Here is a 22,781-nt window from a genome sequence, read left to right on the forward strand (position 1 = left end):
TAAATGTAACTATAATTTAATTAAATTGAATATTTAGTTTTTAGAGTGGTATGTGCAGAAAAAAAATATTAATAGCTAATTATGAGCAAGTGCTGACTATTAATTAAGACAATTGGAAACCAGGAGACTCTGAGATCTAATCCCACTTTAGGCACGAAAGCCATTTGGTAATCAAGGGCAAATCATTCTCTCTCAGTGCAACCCATCTCACAGGGTTAAGTTATTCATAAAAATAATAAAGGTAGGATAAAAATATATTTTTAAAATAATGTGTTGGTAGCTTAAAATAACAATAATGTGCTGGTTGATTGACAGATTGTTCATAGTTCACTTCAGAAGATGTATCTGATCTAAATAATTGTAGCCTCCAAAAACATGTTATATAGAAATAAATGTAATGGAAAGTTAAGTGATATGATCATTTTGAAACCTATTTCAAAGGATGAAGGGTTTTTTTTTTTGCTGCAGATTATTGATTTTTTTAGTGGGACACATCTGCCTTTGGAAGAACGTGGTATTAATCCAACCAAACCTCACCCCCATGTTCAAAGGTAGTTGAGATGGATGGATGGGTGGGTAGATAGGTGGATAGATGGATGGATGGATGGATGGATGGATAGATAGATAGATAGATGGATGGATGGATGGATGGATGGATGGATGGATGGATGGATGGATAGATAGATAGATAGATAGATAGATAGATAGATAGATAGATAGATAGATAGAAAGATAGATAGTATAGTTTCCATGTTTAAATCATGTTTATATTTACACTATACGTAGTATTTTAATATGAGTACCGTAGTTGCTACTTCTCTATTAAAGAGATTTTCCCTGGAACAAAACAAGCAAAAAAAAAACAACCTATAAAACTACTGAGTAAATGTGATTAATTAATAGAATAAATGCAACCTCATAAAAGAGGTAATGTTAGTAATCTTATTATTGTTGGTGAAGCTGTTTCTTCCTGGAAGAGTAGTAAACAACCACATCTTTTAAATGCCACTATTGGGAAAAGGAAATTTACAAACAGTAGATGGCGCCATTGTGCAACCTTTTAGATCCTTTTTATTACAGGCTGTTGAAATGGGTAGGGTCCATCCAGCTTTCCTCGTTTCTTGCAGATGAGATAATAGGATAATTTTATAACGATTCTGTCAGTGTTTTCAGTCCAAGCTTACAAAATAAGCAGAACTCTTTTTCTTGCCAGTGTTTAAATTAGTAAAAGTGTTTCAAAGAAAAAAATACTCGCAAGTAGGATAATCGTGATGTACCTTTTCATCATCAAGCATCTATCATCATGTTGTGATACAATAAACACCTTAAAATGACTCTGTCATTGACAGCTGTAGAAATGACTGAAACACAGAACCTAATGCATTATGGCTTGCCACCATTTCCCCTGCATGGTGATCATTTGAAGGTCCTCTGATCTGTAGAGCTCGGGACCTGCACCCATAGTTGGCTAAGACTAACCTGCAACTTGTTTCACCCTTAAAGCTGAAAAATACCTAATGAGAACTAGAATATAAACTAGAGAATAATAGAGTTGGAGGGACCTTGGAAGTCTAGTCTAGTCTTCCAGTTAGCATATACCTTGTTGGATAGCAGAGTGCATACTGTTCGAAAAGCTGAGATTGGCCATCTTGAGGCTAGTATAATTGAGGCTGGACCTCAAATACCTCTAATTTCTGAGAAGTTGAAATTACTTCTAAGTAGATATGCCTCAATGAGAACTAGATTGATGAAGCATCAGGCTAGAAGAGGGCCCCCCAAACTTGGCAACTGAAGCTGGCTGGAGAATTCTGGGAGTTGAAGTCCACAAGTCTTAAAGTTTCCAAGGTTGGAGACCTCTGGGCTAGAAACTAGGAGGTGGGAAATTCTAGTCCTGCTTTAGGCACAAAACCAACTGTCAGTCCCTCTGTCTCAGCTCTACGAAGCAAGCAGTGGCAACCCACTTCCGAAATCTTGCCAAGAAAACTGCAGGGACTTGTCTACTGTCCTCACAATCTCTCTCCCTCTCCCTCTCTCCCTCTCCCCTCCCCCTCCCTCTCTCTCTCACACACACAGAGCACCTTGTTAAACAAACACAGAAAACATCCTGCACAAATAATTGTGCTTCCCATAGCACAATTGGGGTGGGGAGTACAGCTTATAGAGAGTGAAAGAAATAAACGTGTGTATGCACCAGTTCTGTTAATGAATGTCTGTGAGAGACTCTGTAGATGCCACTATGCCTTCTACCTGTGGTTCCAGGTTGATAAGCAACAGCACCTGCCTCACTAATCACATACAGTTTGCCTGCTTAACCCTCCATCCCTCCCTTTTCTCTCTTTCTTCCTCTGAGTTCTTGATCCCTGAGCTAATCCATAGAAAAGTCTTTCTCAGCCTGGTACCTGCTAGATGTGCAAGTAATTAAGGTATACAAGACCTGAAAATAAATACATCCTGAGTGAACCGAGCTAAAAATTCAGACATAATGTTTGGCTTTAAGGATCGAATTCTTGATCACCCATGCAATTCACCTGGTAGCATGATGGAAAGCTACTTTCATTTATTTATTATCCCTCTTCAGTAAGGGCCCCAAAGCCCCCTGGAGAGAGAGAGAAAGAGAGATGGAGGGAGGGGAGAGAAAAAGAGAGAGGGAGTGAGAGAGAGATCATAAATTTGTTTTCTTAAAATATGTAATAAAAATTGAGAATGCCAACTTTACATGGTTGCTCTCAGGATTAAATAAGATAGGCCTTCTAATTTTATTGGAGGAAGGCCCCAATAGTAACCACCTGTCATCTATATTTATATCTCTGGTGCTTCTCTGTTCAGTGGAAAAACAGAACTTTTACAACATCAGGAAGGATCTCTGGAACTTTTTTCCTATGGAAAAACTGAACAGCAGAGCAAACCAAAGTGTTTGGTTGACCATCTATAAGGAACACTTGGTAGATCTTGGTGTGAATGAAGTTATGCAAACTAGAGCCATGGTGCTGCAACTCTGGAGTACTCAGGTAAATATGCAATTTACTTTCTGTATTTCATCCTCTTTATGGTTTCTCAATCTCAAGTTTCTTACATCAGGGGTGTCAAACTCAATTTAATTGAGGGCCACATCAGGGTTGGGCTTGACTTCGGAGGGCTGGGGGGGCATGGGGCGTGGCTGGGGGTATGGCCATGGGGAGGCGTGACATGGGACTTGTGTTTGGGAGCACCTGTGGTGGCCAAGTGCTAGGGCAGGATTTCCCTGAGACCCTCCCTCACACTTATAATCCTTCCTTCCTTCCTTCCTTCCTTCCTTCCTTCCTTCCTTCCTTCCTTCCTTCCTTCCTTCCTTCCTTCCTTCCCTTCCCTTCCCTTCCTTCCTTCCTTCCCTCATTCTTACTTCCCATCTTTCCTTATTTTTCCCTTCTTGCTGTCTTCACATCTTCTCATTTTGTCTTTCCTCTTTTCTCCTTTCTTGCATGCTTAATTGCAAAAGGGGAAACATTTCTCCTTTTGTTTTGTTTTTAATTTGTTTTGATAGCTCTCTGCCAGCGAAAATGGAGTTCTTTTTAATTAGCAGAGGGACTGTGGGCCAGTTCTTTGCCGTCTGCAGACCAGCCCCGCGGACCAAATCTAAGCACCCTGTGGGCCGGATTTGGCCTGCGGGCCATGTGTTTGACACCCCTGTCTTACATGAACTATTTATATGAAAAGGGTAGAGTTAGAAAAACAGAATCCATAATTATCAAAAATATAAATGTTCTATGTTAATACCAGTCTTGCATCATGAACCACTTGTTTCTTATTGACACTAATGGCAGGACATAATGTCTATAGAGTATCTCAATCATCCAAGTGAGATAATCATCCAAGGTGCTTTTCTTGTTTTTTTCTCCTTGAAAACGTTTTGCCCCTCATCTAAGAAGCTTCTTCAAAGTAGATGAGTTTTCAAGGGGGGAAAAAACCCTAGAAAAGTCCAGTTGCCTTTTGAAAAAAAAAGCACCTGTGGGGCAGGAACTAATGCACTCTTATCTCTGCCAGCTGGAGATTTTTAGTGGGGTTCGGGAAAGGATGAAGGAATGGGCAAAGGAGAAAGTGGGCTGAGGTCTCTCTGTGTATCTGAGAAAAGGTGGGTGAGAAAGAACAGGAAGCTTGATGGTCTAGGGGCAAAATGGTTCCTCATGTCCCGATGTGTATACTACTTCAATACTATTAATGTTTGTCTTCGATTGGGAGAATTAATACTGTATCTGACAACATGTTTTTTTGTCTTGACTCTTTTGGAATTACCTTCCTTTGACTGCCACGTGGTACATAAGTAAACTCAGAAAATATGTGAGTTTCTATAGCAATAATTGCATTTTTTTTGTTTCAGTGTTTGGCTTCAAACGGTCAGCTCACTCCTATTTTCTACGCTCAGTTTTAGAAACGTTGAACACAACAGACTATAATGAGAGAGGCTCTAATTCAGTGTTTTTTCAAACTTGGAAATTTTAAGATAGGAAGTCTTCAACTCCTAGAATTCCCTAGCCAGCAGACTGACTGGGAATTCTGTGAGCTGAAGTCCACGCATCTTAAAGTTGCCAAGTTAGAAAAACACTGCTCTAATTCATGTAAAACAGGCTGGGCAGGCTGTTTTTTAACCCATGTCTCAGCTAGAAAAGAAGCCTGCATGCTGCAGATGACAAAGTTGAAGCAAAGCAGAGTTAGATCAGATCTAACTCTCTGAACAGGAGCTATAGTTGAAAGGGAGGCTGCAGCGTAGAGACAGGATATGTACAGTAAATTGGATGAACAGTAAGTTGGCTTATTTCCCCATTAGGAAGAAAGATTGAAAATAAAATGGTTATAATAATGTTAATAGTATTATAATCATAATGGAAGAGAAGTCATTTATCAAAAGTAGAGTACTGTCACATATAAAACTTCCCAGCTGCAGTTCTTTATATCTTTATGACTCTAGTTAGAAAAGTTATTGACTAGCTAACAGGAGAGAAACCCTTGGATGAAATCTTAAAGGGGCAGTTAAAAATATGGAGTTAAATGGATAAGTACTCTGATGTTTTATAAGATGATTTATATTTTTATAGTGACAAATGTGAATTTTACTCCTAGGAACCCTGCATACCAAGAGCATACACAATAGTTCAGTGGGTAGACCTCCTTTTTGGCACAGCTAAAAATAATAAAAAGTACTGTGCTTGCCATCTCAATGTTTTTTAAAAAGGACAGGTGAGATTTCTGAGTCAAATAGAAAGATCTGCTTCTTGTTCTTTAGCACATGGGTTTAAACTGCAGTATCTGAAAGTCCAGGTCCACCTCATATCCCCAGCAGTACCATCAATAATGTTTTTCATTCCCTTCTTATCTTGCCATCTTCTCTTGTGTCTATATGGGAGAGCATATGTAGGAACAGAGAGCCAGTTTGTTGCAGAGGTTAGGGCACCGACCTAGAAGCAGGAAGACGTGAGTTCTAGTCTGTCTTTAAAAACAAAGCCAACTGGGTGACCTTGGGCCAGTCACTCTACTTTAGGCCTAGGAAGGAGGCAGTGGCAAACCACTTCCAAAATCTTGCCAAGAAAACTGCAGACTCCTGTAGTCACCAGTATTCAAAGGCACAAAGGAAAAAATAGGCAGAGCATTTTTTTTTACAATATTTTGCTTGTATGTTTCTAAATTCATTTTAAACTTGTAAATCAGCTGAAAACTGAGGAGATGTAAATTGCTGGAGGTGCATTTGTAAAAACATATGTTTATTATGAGTAATGTTGTTAATATTTAATTAATTTAGTCACCTAAGCCCCCTTTTGTAGTGTAAGCTCCAGAGATGTCCTTCAAAGTTCCAATGACCTAGACCTGTGTTCTAGAACAGAGGTCTCCAACCTTGGCAACTTTAAGACTTTGTGGACTTCAAGTCCCAGAATTCTCTAGCCAGGTAGCTGGAGAATTCAGGGACTTGAAGTCCACAAATCTTAAAGTTGCCAAGTTTGGGGATCCCTGCTTTAAGCAAAGTGGGCTAAGGAATTCTGGGAGTTGAAGTTCATAACTCTTAAAGTTGCCAAGGTTGGAGACCCCTGTTTTAGAGCATATGACCAAAGTAATTTGAGCAATCCTTTGAGCATAAGGGAGCCAGGAACTTAGTATTGGATTCCAAGTGATCCAGGCCATGAAGTCACAGTTCTCAGCTATCAAAAATTAGAAGATTGTATTTCTTCTACACCTGGAGAGGCACAGATTCTCCAACCTTCACTTAGGGAGATCCTTTAACTCAAAGTATCCTGAGATCTGGCATGCAGGATCACCTTTATGGAAGCAAACAAAACCAAGAGATAGAGCACAAACATTTCATGCGGAGATCAGCTTTAGGCTTTTGCGTTCCAAACAGGATGGGGAGATCTCTCTGAAAGAACCGAAAAGCTGCTCCAGAGCGTGTAGAGGTACTAACCTAATAGTACAAGCACCAAGATTTAATTTAAGGTATTGGTTCTGACCAGACTATTACTAATTGTTTTCCAAGAGGTCCCTTTGTTTCCTAGCATATAATTGGAAGCCCTGCTCTAAAATATTTGAATTCCTGTCCCTCTCATAATTATCCTGACTTGTGTTAGTGAATCTGCTCCCAAAGACACTCCATGCTTTGGTTCTTATACATTGAAATAAGAATTTTTAGAATGCAGCTTTCAAGGTGGCAAGAGAGACTTTTCCTCCATAACAACATGAATAAATCCATTTTGGTCACCACATTTAATAATTAAAAGCCCTGGATGCACTTTGATTCTCTCACTTCCACCCCACTTTTAATGGCTGCACTTTAATTAGAAGAACAGCCATCCTTCTAAAAAAAAAAAAAAACCAAGCAAGAACAAAATCTTGCGTCTCAGCCTTCCAAAATCAGCATGTATTATTTATTCTTTGCACTTCTCTCTATTGGATTTGATGTACTCTTGATGTACTTGCGATCAACCATAGTGCTGTATTGCATTTCACTTAATCACCTCAATTTTAATAAGCAAGCAATTTTAATAAGCAAGCATAGGAAGTGCTGGGGCTTCCTGTTTTCTGTTTTTCAGATACTGAAATAAGAGCATTCCCGTGAGATGCAGTGGTGGGAAGGAATGGCAGTGGTTGGGAACACAGAGTTGTTCCCAAGAACCAAGTCTCCATATTGCACTGCTTAAAGCTGTCTAGTCAGCTTGCTTGCTTGTCTATTTATTTATTTACATGGATCACCTGACTCCAATCTGTTTGTTTTTTATTAATTTTTATACTACCATCTTCCTTATAAGGTAACAAATTAAAAATAAAACAAACAAAAAGCATATAACAATACCAATAACAAAATGGCTAACCCAAGCAATGAAACAAACATGTCATAGACCAGAAGGGATGTTAACCAACTTTCTGGTAGTCTCATTTTCTTCTGAACTGAGAAAAGATCTTACGCACATAAGGATGACCAATATTATAAATAACAACCTCTAAATAGCATACATGGGCTCTCACATAGGTCGCCATTAGAATGTTATTGAATGTCTAGAAGATAGACCTAAATGGATAAGATTGAAAAGTGATACAAATTGAAAACTGGAAAATCAAGTATTTTGGTCTCTGCTATTTTACCATCATTCTTTAGGAGGGGGAAATGGCAAGATACAGATTTTGAAAATGTTGAGAACATGAAAACCAAATGCAGCTCCTTCGAATAATGATTCCAACAGTAGAAACATCTCCATGAAATCTGCAGGTTTTAATAGCTAGACAGGTTTATAATGAGAGAGGTAAACTCAGCTTCTGCCCTTGGCATGATGATAGACTGTGCAAGAAGATTTTTTTTAACTTTTGTTCTTAATTGTGGCCACTAGAAGTATCTCAGGACCACATGAAAGATGTTAGTGTCCAAAATGAGCTGTCATATTACTTTTTTAAATTACCAGGGAAATATAACAGCAGTCTTAGTAATGAAGAATAGTAGGAATACAAGTTCTTAGGAAAAATGGACATTAGGAATATTCTGAGTTTTTATATAACCTGGGGGTTCACATTCAGAACTCCTGTTCAGCCGTTTATTAATGGACTGGAGGTGTCACAATGCAAAATTCTTAAGAAGAGCACTTCCATTATTATTCCAATTTCCAGGCCAAAATATTTGTACATTTTTTCCTAAAGGCTAGGAATATAAACCATTTCAAAACTAATCCAGGAGAAAAAGCAAAGACCACTAGAACTGTCACTGATTTAGCTAATGAAGAGTTTGCAGGTATTCCAGTTATTATGTTCTGATTTCCCCAGCATTTCTCCTCCTAGTAAATGCCTCTAAATTTCAAAGGCTACCTTTGCAGTCCTCATCCTGGATAGTATAGTGCTGTTCTAATGGTTTAATTTCCTTGAGAAATAAATGCTGAGCTCTGTGTTTTCGCTGCATCTTATAGCAAAATGTCTTACTGCAAAAACCAGAAGTACTAGTGTCTATTACAAAATGGCCAAGTGGGGTCAGGATATTGCAGGATGGGCTGAGTAGAAAAAGACCTCTGTTAGCTTTTTGAAAGGTTTCCAGACTAGGGTTTTTCATCTAAATATTTAAAGGACAGTGGGTTAAAATTTGTTGTTAAAGTGCAGGTGATAATTTGCACAGCCCTTTAATCTCTGTATACATCTTAGGTCTACCTCAAATCGCGGGGAGTACTGGGATTCCTGAGAAGGGAGAGGTTGCATGGGCATAATCTGATCAAAGATCTCAGCCACCCCCTTATTGCAAGTAGCAGCCCAGATTTCAGATGGTCCAACCTCTCTGTGGTAGGTCATGGCATTGGACAATCCCAAGAAAACAGAATATGATCCAGCCACAACAAAGAGGGTAGGGTTAGCTCCCGCCATTTTGGATCATATTGCCACTGCTCCAACAGGAACACCAAATCTAGAACGTGACCATTGTCCTGAGTCAGGCTCTGGATGATCTGGGATAGGCCCAAGGCTGTCATTGGAAGTAAAGTTTTTATTGGTTTTTAAAAACAAACATAAACAAACAAAACATAAAAACATCAAGCCATCTTCCATATGTATACATACAGTGTGCTGGTTGGTTTACAAATTGTTTTGTGCTTCCATTTCGTAGTCTTCAATTACAATTACATTGCATATAATCTCGTATTTTCAATCAAAAATTAAATATCTTAGTATCATTATTAATCAATCATTTGACTATACTTTTATTCATTCATGTTTTACAAGATAAAAATAATTTACTTAGTTTGTTTTATAACAGTTCATATTATCATCCCAAATCTATCCTAAAATCATTTTGTAGATATAATAAGAAAGAAGTACATCTTTATATATTTATTATTTTCTAAAAGTCTACATTTTTCATTACTGTATTTTATTGTCTAACCATTGATAGATCCCAAATTTTATAAAATTGTTTATCCTCTTGTTCTCTAATTTCAAATGTCAATCTACTCATTTCAGCACATTCCAATATTTTCTTAATGATTTCCTCCTGTGGTGGTGTTTTCTCATTTTTCCAGTTTTTGGCAAATACAATCCTAGACGCTGTTAATACATTTATAATCAGATATTTCAAGTCTTTACTATATATTTCAGGTAAAATTCCCAATAAAAATATCTCTGGTTTCAAGTCTATATGTTTTTTTGTCATTTTTTCCAACCACATGTGGATTTTAGTCCAGTACTTTTTAGCATCCGCACAAGTCCACCACATATGGTAATATGAGCCAGGTGTCTGATGACATTTCCAACATTTTTTGGATTTATTCTTGAACATTCTTGCTATTCTTGTTGGGGGAAATGCCACCTGTAAAACATCTTATACAAATTTTCTTTATATGCTGTTGACATTGTCATTTTATAATTTTGAGACCACAATTTTTGCCATTTCTCTAAATCAATCCCATATCCAAAATTCTTCCCCCAAGCAATCATAGTTTCTTTAACTTGTTCTTCTTCTAATTTAATTTCTAATAAATATCCATACAATTGTTAATCACCTTTTCATCAGTACCTGTCAAAATCTTATCTAAATCAGTCAATTTATCATAGAAACCTTCCATTTTAGAATCTTTATCATACCTTGAATGTATTTGCGCATATGAAAACCAATTCATCTTTATACCTTGTTCCTCTAGTTTTTGTATAGATTTAAGTTCACCCTTTTCATTCAATATTTCTCCATATCTAACAGTTTGTTCCTTTTTGTATATTATAGGATAAGAAAATGCTTCAATAGTCGATAGCCAGACTGGAATTTTCAAATAACATTGTCTTTTAATCTTCTCCCAGTTTAACCACAGAGACTCCCGTATATAATGTCTTCTAAAATACCCCTGTGTTTTAGTTCCTTTATACCATAAAAAAGCATGCCACCCCAACAACAAATCATGTCCTTCTAATGTCAACAATCTAGTATTTCTTAGTGTTATCCATTCCTTAACCCAGGGGTCCCCAACCACCGGGCCGCGGACCGGTACCGGGCCGTGGAGCACTCTCTACCGGGCCGCAAAGAATTTTTTTTTTTAAAAAATGGCGGCTTTCTTCACCTTCGGTGAATGCTACTGGGATCGGGGATCAAGGACACAAATGAAAGAAGGGGAGGGAGGAAGCAACCGAAGCCTGTCCTTCTCTCTGGGTCAGCTCTCTCAGTCGCTCTCTCACTCCTCCACCAGCCCAGGAAGAAACTGCTTCAAAGAAGCGCGGGGGGGGGGACTTTTCCTGTCGCCGCAGCGCCTCCGAAGCGCCCGTTTCTCCCCCACCCCACCCTGTCCGCCCGCCCGCCCGCGCGCGGGGTTCAACCCAGTGCTCCGTTCTGCCTGCCTGCCTGCCTTCGTTAATGGTTGAATCGGAACAGCTTCGGCTGAGTAAAAGAGGCGAATAGTTATTATTCTCAGCTGAAGCTGCTCCCAAACAACCAGAAACTAAGGCAGGCAGGCAGGCAGGCAGAACGGGACACTGTGGATTGAAGCGCGCGGGCGGGCGGGCGGGGTGGGGGTGAAACAGGCGCTTCGGAATAGCTGCGGCGACAGGAAAAGCCCCCCGCTTCTTTGAAGCAGTTTCTTCCTGGGCTGGTGGAGCAGCGAGAGAGCGAAGCCTCCTTCTCTTCTCCCCGGTCCTTGCAAAAATTTTCTGCTTGAAACCGGTCCCTGGTACAAAAAAGGTTGGGGACCACTGCCTTAACCCACATCAGATTTGTAGCTTGATAATGCAACTCCCAATTAGGCAAACCAAATCCTCCTCTAATTCTAGCATCTTGCAAAAGTTTTAACTTTATTCTCACTTTCTTGCCTTGCCATATATATTTCAACACAATTTTATTTAAATCTTCAAAGTAATCTTTTCCAAGCCTAATTGGAATTGTTTGAAACAAATATAAAATTCTGGGTAATATATTCATCTTGATTGTTGAAATTCTCCCTATTAGTGACAGTTGTAAATTTTCCCATTTCGCCAGATCTAGCGCTATCTGCTGTTTAAGTTTGATATAATTATTCTCTTTTAGTGTACTACATCTTGCTGTCAAATATATCCCCAAGTACTTGATCTTATTAGTGACCTGAATTTTCAATAGGTCTGCCAGTTCTTCCTTTTGGCTTAATAGCATATTCTTTGTCAAAATCTTTGTCTTATCTTTATTTATTTTCAAACCAGCCACCTTTCCATATGTCTCTATCTTTTCTATCAATTTTGGTGCTGTTTCTAGTGGGTCTTCTAAAATGAAAACCAGATCGGCAGAGCTGGCATCACGATGATACGTCATGCGATCTTGGTGGTCTGAAATCACTGCCGATATCTTTGCTCCTGGACGGTCCAATTGGATCTAAACCATCCCGAAGAGATGGTGAATGTAAAGAGCGCATCCTGTCGATCCCAGGGATACCGCAAAGTCCCTGGTAGATCCAGTCTTCTAAGATGAAAACCAGATCATCTGCAAATGCTTGCAGCTTAAATTCTTCCTTTTTGATTTTCATTCCTTTTATATTCTTTTCATCTCTAAGATTTCTGTTTAGCACTTCCAAAGTTAACACAAATAACAAAGGTGATAGTGGGCACCCTTGTCTTGTTCCTTTTCTTATATTGATAGAGTCTGTCAGTTCTCCCTCTATCATTGCCTTTGCCATTTGCTTGTAATATATAGCTTCTATTGCTTGAATAAATTTTCTAGCAAAGCCCATCTGTTCCAACAGTAATAACATGAATCGCCAATTCACATTATCAAATGCCTTCTGTGCATCTAGAAATATCAGAGCCATTTGTTTTTCAGGATGTGCCTCGTAGTATTCCAAGGTGTCCAAGATTACTCTCATATTATCTTTAATTTGTCTGGCAGAAATCCATTTTGATCAGGATGAATAAAATTATTTAGATATTTTTTAAGTCTTTCTGCCAATATTGAAGCAAAGATTTTATAATCTGCATTTAGTAGAAAAATAGGTCTATAGTTCTTAATTTGTAATAGATCGGCCTCCTCTTTTGGAATAAGTGTAATATAGGCTTCTGACCATGATTTAGGTATCTTCTTCTTTAATATAACTTCATTCATAACTTCTAGCAATGGAATATTCAACGATTCTTGTAATGTTTTGTAAAATTCTGCCGGAAGTCCATCTGGGCCTGGTGCCTTTCCATTATTTTGCTTCTTGAGTGCTTCAGTTAACTCCATCATAGTTATATTGTTTTCTAACATTGTTTCAATCTCTTTAGGTATCTGAGGTAAATTAGCATTCTGTAAGTACTGTTTAACTCTTTCCTCTCCAGGGAGATTAACTTTCGAGCCATAAGTCTGGAGACCTCAATGCCTAACCTGAAAAATGGAGTCAAAGAGCTCAGGCAGGGAAGTTGCTATGCAGCAGGGAAGTTGATACAACAGCAAATGATCCTTAGAGCCCAACTTAATGAACTGAATCTCACAGCCAGGGATCTGTGGGGCACAGCCCTTGAAGTCACAAAAGATTCCCTGGTAACGATTGTCATAAATCTTCCCCTACCCCAGAGTTTTGGTTGATGCCAAATTGAAACACAACTGGGCAAATTTCAGAAAGGAAAACCCCCATTTCAAGACCCAGCCAAGTCTTAGTAATAAAATGTTGGTTTTCTAAACGTCTTTAGAGATTCTCAGTCATCCCGGTCATGGTTGTCCCAAAGGTGCTTTTTCAAGAGGCAACTGGACTTTCTGGCACCAGAAATCTAATCTACGGCCACCCTGTTGTTCATTTATCAAACTGCTTAATATGGAACTTTCTTATTGAAGGTGAAACAGACTCCGTTGATTTTAACTGAAAGGATATTTAAAATTGGATCCGATTTTGCTGCTTTGTGATAAAGTTCTATATGTGTTCTCTGGCATTAAATTCTGTCTGATTCCTTTGTTGTTTCTTTTCATTTTTAGAGCAATGCTGGTCCAGCAGTTTTTTGGCTTCTCCTGTTTCTTTTGAAACATCCTCCAGTCATGGCAGCAGTTCAAGCTGAAATGGAAAAACTATTTAGAAACAGACGATTAGCAACCAGGCCAATTTGTGAGATACTCAACCAAGACGTTTTGGATAGCACACCCATTTTCAGTTAGTAACGTGTCATTCATCTAACCCTGAGCTATTTAATTCCTTAAGTGTCAGTTAAATATTTACCACTGTCATCACTGGATCTCCTGTCTCTTTGATTTGCTTTACTTACTTAAAGCATAGCGAATATCAGATACTTCCCTTTAGCTGTCTCCATGTTGTATCCAGTCTTTTTATCTTGGTAAACATGTGGATATGATCACCGAGAGGAAGACTGCAGTATGTGCCTGGGTGCAATGTCTTTCAAATTCAGGGCTGGCAAAGTTTGAGAGAAAATTCCCCCAAATTCCAGTCACATCCCCCTTCTAAGGTGACCTTGAAATGAGAACTGTCTTGGGCAGGGAAAGCACCCCTGCATAAGATATAATGGAATTATTTATGGAACCATTATTGTAGACTTAGTTTATATTATAGTAGGAAACTAACTTTCCATTTGGTTCTCAGCCAGTCAAGCTAACCAGTCTGATCATTGTCTCTGTTTCCCTTGCTGTATACACTAGGCACCCCAACAATCTTTTTAGTATCATTTAACATTTTTTTAAAAAAATAAAAGTATTATCTTATCCTGTTTGTAACTATTCCTGCACCCTTAATAGTAGCTGTTAACCATGAATTAGCTATTAGTTCAGGTGTAGAGAACCCCAGATGAGAATTAAATTGAGCTAATCAACAATAGGCCAGAGTTGCAGATGTTGATTATAATCTGGTTCAGAGGTGGTATTCAGCAGGTTCTGACCAGTTCTGGAGAACCGGTGGTGGAAATTTTGAGTGGTTCAGAGAACCAGCAAATACCACCTCTGACTGGCTCTGCCCCCATCTGTTCTCTGCTTCCTGAGTCCCAGATGATTGGCTGGGTCTTCTTTGGTTGCCCTGCACAGGAGAACAGAGCTGGAAAGCAGGTTAGTGGGGTGGGGAGGGAATGGGATTTTGCAGTAACCTTCCCCCAAAGTGGGGAGGGAATGGGGATTTCCTGCCATGCCCACCAAGCCACGCCCATAGAACCGGTAATAAAATTTTTTGAATCCCACCGCTGATCTGGACTATTGAGGTTTGGGCTACATGATCAATTGGGGCTTATGCATGTGATTATATGGTGTCATATACCTAATCAGCAATCAGTGTATTACAGTGTCAAAACCCAATCAGAGTAAAAGCTGCATCCCCTGCTTTCAGGTTAAATGGAAAAAGTTCACTATGTTTCATCTAACTTTCAAGATCTTCTGCTACCACTTGTGCCTTCTTTCTCACATTTCATCTCATTCCTAGTCTGAGATTTGCAAAGAACACTTTCAGAATGTAGTAAGGGAACCTCTGAAAGGATGTAGCGACCTTATTTGTAATTTTAAATCATGACATTTAACTCTCAGATTCCTACAGTTTCTTTGCCCCAGTCAGGTCTCCTTTAAGGAAATGCAGATGATCTGTATTCAGAACTGCTACTAAAACTAGCAGTAAAGCATTTTAATTCTAGTCTTCCTGCTAAAGATCAGCATGCGCCTCGCAAAACCCTTTTAAATCACCAATAATCCTATTAAATTCAAAGGGTGTAACAAGTTCCATGTTGTCAGCATCTTAATATTAGTCCCAACCATAGGTATACAGAAAAAAGTGTTACCTCTCATACAAACACATATCATCACATGGTGAAGGTAACTGCTTCAACACAATTGAACTGTATGATTGGAAACTGCCCTTTCTCCATGGGAAAATTCCCAACACAAAAAAATAACTGAACAGGTAAAAGAAATTGTAGAATTATCTTTGCCCTCTGCTGGTTCGCTTTGTATAGAAAGCCCCCACCTCTCCCACTATGTTCATTCTTCTCTACTGCAGGATCACAAATATTACACTGCTTCCAGACCTATCCTCTGATTACGCTCTGGTTATTACATATAAGAAATGTATAAAATAAGTATTAACACTTCCACATATCATGCAAAGTTTTTCAACTGTACTTGATTGAATAAGTTACAGTTGGCAAACTTTCCATGATGTTCTAAGCCAGGGATCCCCAACCTTTTCGACGCCGCGGCCCGGTTCCGACATCAGCTGGGCGCCGCGGCCCGGTACCGGCGTCAACTGGGCGCCGCCATCTTTTTATGACGAAACAGCGCTTCGGACGTCACGGGCGCTGTTTCGTCATAAAAGATGGCGGCGCCACGCTTCTGGTGAGCTTTTTCGGGTAGAAATGGCTTTCTACCGGAAAAGCTCACCGAAGCGCTGGCGCCGCCATCTTTTTATGACGAAACAGCGCTTCGGTGAGCTTTCCAAAAAAAAAGATGGCGGCGCCCAGCAACCAGCGGCCCGGTAAGGCTTGTTCCGCGGCCCGGTACCGGTCCGCGGACCGGCGGTTGGGGACCCCTGTTCTAAGCCACCAGTAAAGAAAGACAGAAAAAAGCCAAATCACAGATAATAATGGATGCAGTACGCAAACACTATTTATTATTAGATTTTTTTTATCCTGTCCTCATTATTTTTATAAATAAAGCAACAAACATACCTAATACTGCTTCCTCCTATTTTCTCCAAAAACAACAACCCTGTGAGGTAGGTTGGCTGAGAGAGGTGTCACCAGCTGGCTTTCGTGCCTAGGGCAAGTGCCTAGCTAGCAGTGATCTAACTAACAGAATTATATTCTGGCTGGTTTTCTTAGGCCCCCAATGTTAGGACAAGAGTTCTATTGAGGGTTTTGCAGCGATAATTCAGCGCCAGAAAAATAAACACAGATGGCTGATGCTTCATTTAATGTCTTTATAAACATAATAAGATTTTACAAACCAGTTGTAGATTTCTCCAACATGGAATTCAAACAGAAACATGTTGCAAGTTCAGAGCAGAGCTCCAGTCTTCAGCAAGCAAGCAAGTTAGTTTTATCTTTAATAGACAGACTCAGAGCTCAACACATAGTTGTGGAGCTTAACATAGAGCCAAGCCTAAGCTACTTCTAGTTTCAGTTTCCAGCCTAGGCAACTTCTAGTTTCAGTTTCCAAAAACAGTCCTCATTGGCTGACTTAGTTGCTATGCCTTTTCATTGCTGACCTTGTTACCAAGCTCTATTCCAGTTCATGAATATACTTGACAAGTTCCTATTATATTTCCTTTTTTTCTGGTCTTGTTTCTAAGGGATTTGGCAAGGTGGGAGTTTGGGTGGCAATTGTGATGGCTATAAATTGAGCTATCATCTTCCCTGCACATTGATGTCATGACAGCCTATCCACACCTTTGCTCCTGTGCTATTTTGGGTGCCATAATTTTCCCTGTGGGTTTTCTGTTTGTACAGACAGTGCTTTAAATGAAACCCTGCGTTTGACAGCTGCTCCTTTTATCAGCCGAGAAGTCCTTCAGGACATGGCCCTGAGACTGACAGCTGGCAGAAAGTACCACCTGAGGAAAGGAGATAGGCTTTGCCTCTTCCCATTCATAAGCCCTCAGAGGGACCCCGGAATCTATAAGGAGCCAGAGGTAAAACAGTGCTATTCTGAATCTTGTTTCCCCTGATGACTTTGCTCTGATGTTTGTTTGTGCTCTTAACTACTATATTGAGTGAAGAACTGTGATTATTCAGTGCGCAGCATTCTTAGACTTGTCAAAACTACAGGCAATGACATAATGGCAAATCACCTGAGGGAACAGCTACATGTAGACATTGCATAAGTCAGGTAATGAGGCTGAGGTTGAGATCCCAGGTTGAGATCCCAGGTTGAGATCCCAGGAAGAGATCTGGCAGGCTTATCTTATAACTACCAAGTATAGCAGATTTTCTTCCTTCATTTGCAGTAGAGCCTTAAAGATTCAGAATGGAACGAGTCACAGCAGCCAGGTCGATATGGATGGGTGGGCACAGCTGGGTGAGTTTTACTTGGTCAGTGTGGCCAGGTGGGCATGGATGGGGGCACCCACCCAGTCATGCCCACCTAGCCACACCAAGCCATCTATACCAAACCTGGCTGTTGTGAGAGATCAAAGACCCTTAAAGATCTATTCTTGGGAGAATTTCTGGAAATGTTACTGCTAAAGCTTTCTAATGATATAGCTGTGTTTAAAACACTGTCAAGGTTCCAAGTAATACATCCCATTCAATGAGATCTCTGAGGCAGGCATATTCCTCAAAGAACATTTTATTGGGACATATATAATTGGCACAGACTTGGAGGAAAACCGGCTCCAAATTCCCGCTGGTTTTACACACCCAATTAAAAATAAAACTTTGTCACTTCCCCCCCATGAGTCTCCAGTCACATGGTCCAATCAGCATACAGTCCAGTTGCTAGGTGACCTCAGTCTCCACCTTTTGAACACCTGCACCAACGTCCTTGGTTCCCAGGGGAAAGAATTTTATTTAGGTTACAACACCCCAGCTACCTCCTTGGCCCCTTCGCTCCAGGCTTCGCTCCAGCGCGAAGAGAAACTTAGAGGAAAGCTACAAAAACAAAATGGCCACAGTTAGGCCAGCTTCAGGGTTGACAAACACGGTGAATTCAATACACACGTAATCTTTGACTTATGACCACAATTGGGACAGGAATTTCAGTTGCTGAGCATTGCGGTGGTTAAGTGAGTCATCACATGACCCGAACCGATTTTATAACCGTTTTTACTCTGGTCTTTAAACAAATCATAATTGTTGGTCAGTGCATCACAGGGCTGTTAAGCAAATGATGCAGTGGTTAAGCAAACCCAGCTTCCCCAATTGACTCTGCCTGTGGCTGCAGGCTGCGACCACGAGATGCAGCTGACACATGTGAGCCATTTGGGGATGGGGCAATGGCTGTAACTTCAGGGATGGGTTGTAAGTCACTTTTTCCAAGGACATCTTCGTCCTCTCGTTAAACAAATGGTCTTAGGTCAAGGACTAACTGTAAAATGGTCAAAAAAAAATAAAATAGTTCCATATTTGGAGTGGAAAAAGAAAATCAGCCCACCCATCAGTCTTGGGTTTTCTCTCTCTGCACTGAACGTCTGAACTGATTGCATCAAGAAAGGAATGCAGACCTTCTGGTGGGTAACATTAAGATTCGTGATGGTTCTTTCATATCAGCTCAAAAATATATTTTTTTCTCTCATAAGACCAGCTCTCGAGTTTTCCCAGGAACAAAAATAGTTTGGATCCATATTTATGATATAAAAATATAATGATATAATAATAGTAAGAATGTAAAAACCTCTCCTGGAATTCCTGTTTGGCTGTTGCTATGGCAACCTATTGCACTTCTTTAAAAAATATATCAGTATCTTCCCCAGTTCAGTGTTCCTAACTTGCTTCTCTTTTACTTCACCTTTCTAATTTTTTCTTTGTTGACAGAGAGTCATACTGGAACTGCTTCCTTTTATGAACAATTTCCCAGGAACAATGCTGAGAAAACCATGATAGTATTATAACCCAAGTCCCAATAAACAGTAAAGCCTGTGGGTTTGTTTTCCTGAGACTGGGAAAAAAAGAATCTAAATATAAAAGTTCTGATTACTATCACACTTGAAGGAAGGTTAAGATCACAATACAAGAATTCTCACAAATATTCTACTAGATACCTACACAAACTCGATCTGTGGGAGGAAAACTTGCCTCTTTGTTGAAGCAAAGTAATACATAGTTGTTCATTTAGGGAATTGCTGTTCCTTTTACCAATATAACAAATTATTTTCACAATGTTCAACAAGGCTTTATGACTAAATTTACTTTGGAGTGGAGTGGATTCCTTTTTTGAAGGATAAAAATAACAAAGGCAAGATTTTAAAAAACAGAAAAATCTAAAATAAAACCTTATAGAGTTTATCTTATCCAACTGCTTTCATTTCTTTTGCCATGTTTTGCAAACAGTAAATATTTTTATTGCTTCAGGATCATAGAATACTTAACATATAAACGTTTATGAGATTGAAGTTAATTAGGGTTAGTTTATACCAATTTCAGTGGGTCTGCTTTAAGATTAAATTTGGATCCAGTTCCATCATGTGTCACATAGACAATTCCCCTCCCATTTATTCTAGTTTAAACTTCTGGATGGAATTTTATACAGCTAAATATCCTAAGTGGGATGTTTCTTTTTAAATATTGGTTATTTCAAATGAAAATGAACATTTATCTGAATTTTTTTTCAGAAGTTCATATACAACCGGTTTCTCAATTCAGATGGCACAGAAAAAAAAGACTTCTATAAAGGAGGAAAAAGGCTCAAATATTACAATATGCCATGGGGAGCAGGAATAAATGTCTGCATTGGAAAGTTCTTTGCAGTTAATAGCATCAAACTGTAAGTGAATGCATAACACTCTCTAAGCATAGAATCGATTAAAAGAAGCAAGGGTTGGCTTGTAGCAGAAGCTAAAGCTCTTAAAGGCAAAACAAAGTGAACAGGAATGCTCATCTGATAAGGTTTCACAGTGTGAATATGGATTGAATCCATTTTTAAAACTCTATGAAGTCTTCATCCGTTACTCAGATGATACTCTATCTGAGATTACTTCATCTATTAGTTCCAAATTTCACTGTTCATAACCACTCAGAGTAACTTCTCATGAAATGGGCACATAAAATAAATTTTACATCTTGTGATCCATCAGATTGAAAGGAAACAAGATGAATGCCAACCGCAAGTTTTGTTTGACATCCATTACATCTGTTACTTTGCAATTCAAAGCAAGCAGCAAATTAGTTTCCTTATATACCCCAGAATAGATTGCTGTTCATTGTTAATTAGTAATAGCCTGCTCTCAGTTTGATAGTTGGTCTGTTCAATTTTGCCTTAGCAAAAATTCAAGGATTCATTTACTGATCCATTTGGAGTTTCTGCTGATTGCCTACAAATACTGTATCTCAGTCCATTCATTCAGAGGATTTATTGTGCGTGCTTTTCTGGGTCTGAAGTGGCTGTAAGCCATAGTTTGTAAAAAAATTAGTTTCTCTGGATCTTACTGCTGGGTAAATTTGTTAAGAATCACACCTCTGGCCACCGCCAGTGTCTTTTAGAAATATCCAATAAAGCCACACATTATTCTGAGCAAAGCTGTATAAGATCACAGTTACTTTTAATAGGTTAAGGACTCACAGTGCAAATTTGCATGCTGTACTGCTTAGTTTTACAATTGTAATTTTTGTTTAATTATCCCCCCTTTTTTTTGAGGCTAGATATTTCTACTTCTTTGATATTAAAACAAAAAAAATTGCAAAGTGAGTATCATTGGCCATACTGATTTGTTTTGGCTTTCTCCTATTTACAGATGTGTTTTCCACCTCTTAAACCGTTTTGACTTGGAACTGATAGATCCTGCTAAGGAAATACCAGGCTTTGACAAGGAGAGATATGGTTTTGGAATGCTGCAGCCAGAAACGGATGTCAGAATACGATATAAATTGAAAGACCAGTAAAGTGATGGTCCATTTCTCCAGTCATTCTGTCTAGAGTATAATCCACAAACAAACAATGCTTGTTAGTTACTGTTGGAATTGATTTTGGGCAGGGGTGGGATTCAACTGGTGTTACTACTGGTTCGGTGAGAGTTGTGTTTTGCATGCGCACGCACGGTTCACATGCGCGGGCCTGACACGCACTGCATGTGCGTGTACATTTGCAAAAAGACATCAGCTGTGCCGCCAGGACAGCTGACAAGCGCTGCACGCAGTTGCGCAGCATTTGAAAAGCTTCTTTCCTGCTTTTTCAGTTTCAGCTGCGCCGCACAAAGCAGCTGAGGTTGAAAAAGCAGGAAATAAAGGACAGCCAAAAACCCAGGTGGGCGGGTGGGCCAAACATACAACCAAAAGGTCGTTGCACTGAACTGGTTCGGTGCCTGCTGCTCCTCAGAGCTACCGGTTCTATAGAACCAGGCCGAACCAGTAGCATCCCACCTCTGATTTTGGAGCCCCATTTCTAAAAGGATGGCAACTGTCTAATACTAGACCAAATTCTGCCTTTCAACTTCCTGAAACTGTTCTCCCCTCGTGAAAGTGGCTTCAGTTTTTCAACCTCATTCTCAAGATGTTTCAAAAGTATGAAGAAATTTGCAATATAAGCTATTGTGGGTGAGGCTGTTACTTTTTTCAGTTTGACCTCACTCCATCACCCTGTAGCCTCTCAGGCTTACAGTGACTTCTCATCTGAAAAAAGCCCCTTGTGAAAAACAAGAGGTGTGTGTATGTGTGTAGGTAAGTATGTGTAGACTGTAGGAGGAATACTTTACAATGAATTACAAGATCCTGATATGATACTTCATTTCCCGTTGGGTGCAATCATAATGGAATTCATGCAAAACACCACGCTCCTTTTATATGGATTTTAACTGAAATTCCATTGTGTGTTTAAAAAAAAAAAGGCCAAATCACATTTTTTATCAGTTTGAATTCAGAAAAATATTCTGGTCCAGCGCTCAACTATGGTCCTCCAGATGTGGTGGCTGGGGATTCTGAGAATTGTTTAATGCAGTTGGAAAACACTAAGTTATAGAAGCTGATTTATGTTTATCTATGAAAATGCATTTTATGCTATTTTGCTATGTATGTATATGTATATATGCATGTAAGTAGGCCATTTCACATAATACCTATGTGCAGAAACCATTTAGACTGGCCTTTTTGTGACACAGTAGGAAGCCAACTGAGTTCTGAGTGAATAATAAATATGAATAAAAATAATTTGTTGGATTGAAAAATAACTGTAAACTATTAACTTACAGTTTTATCCTTAGATTCTTCAAGAAAGATTTTTAAAAACCATCCAAAAAACCCTTCATAATATAGAAAGAAGCAGGTAACAACTAGCTACATCAAGAACAGCACATGTGTATGTGAGAAACACATACATTCCCCTGGACGCATGGGAATCAGTGATATCAAAATGGCAGACATAATGGCCATATGCACTCCAGACAGTTAAAGGGGGCAGGGATTGTACCACTTGGTTGATAATGTTTATCTCCACAGCAAACGTAGCTATATAACTCTGGTGGTGTTAATTTGTGGCTATCCAGGATTTCCCACTGTTCGCCATGCTAGCTTGCTACTGTTAAGAACAGTATTCCCAAAACATCTGGAGCGCTACAGCTTCCCTGTCCCAAAACAATATTGCAAACCCAATGACATCACAAAGCCACCTATTGAAAACAGTGTATTTTTGAATTGATATAAATAGTAGATAGAAAGGTTCATTCAAGAGCAAGATCACAGGCTGTTCTATACCTCAGCATTAAAATGCAGTTATTCAGCACAGGAACTAGCTTAAGGTATGTCAGCTTAAAGAAATG

The 22,781-nt window shown here is 39.3% G+C and overlaps 1 protein-coding gene across 2 annotated transcripts in view; it reads left to right on the forward strand.

Annotated features, from left to right (window-relative positions):
• Window positions 1–22,190, forward strand: part of PTGIS (prostaglandin I2 synthase) — a 47,967-nt gene extending 25,777 nt beyond the window's left edge. For both annotated transcript variants that reach the window (XM_026664988.2, XM_026664989.2), the window contains 5 exons: window positions 2,827–3,008; window positions 13,376–13,547; window positions 16,828–17,009; window positions 19,647–19,798; window positions 20,766–22,190. In XM_026664988.2, coding sequence (XP_026520773.1) covers window positions 2,827–3,008; window positions 13,376–13,547; window positions 16,828–17,009; window positions 19,647–19,798; window positions 20,766–20,913 — 836 coding nt within the window. In that variant the 3' untranslated portion in view covers window positions 20,914–22,190. The remainder of the gene's footprint in view (window positions 1–2,826; window positions 3,009–13,375; window positions 13,548–16,827; window positions 17,010–19,646; window positions 19,799–20,765) is intronic.
• The last annotated feature ends 591 nt before the right edge of the window (window positions 22,191–22,781 follow it).

This window comes from Notechis scutatus, chromosome 3, assembly GCF_049901735.1.
Source record: "Notechis scutatus isolate UNSWTSFEM ecotype Mainland chromosome 3, rNotScu1.2, whole genome shotgun sequence".
Lineage (NCBI taxonomy): Eukaryota > Metazoa > Chordata > Lepidosauria > Squamata > Elapidae > Notechis > Notechis scutatus.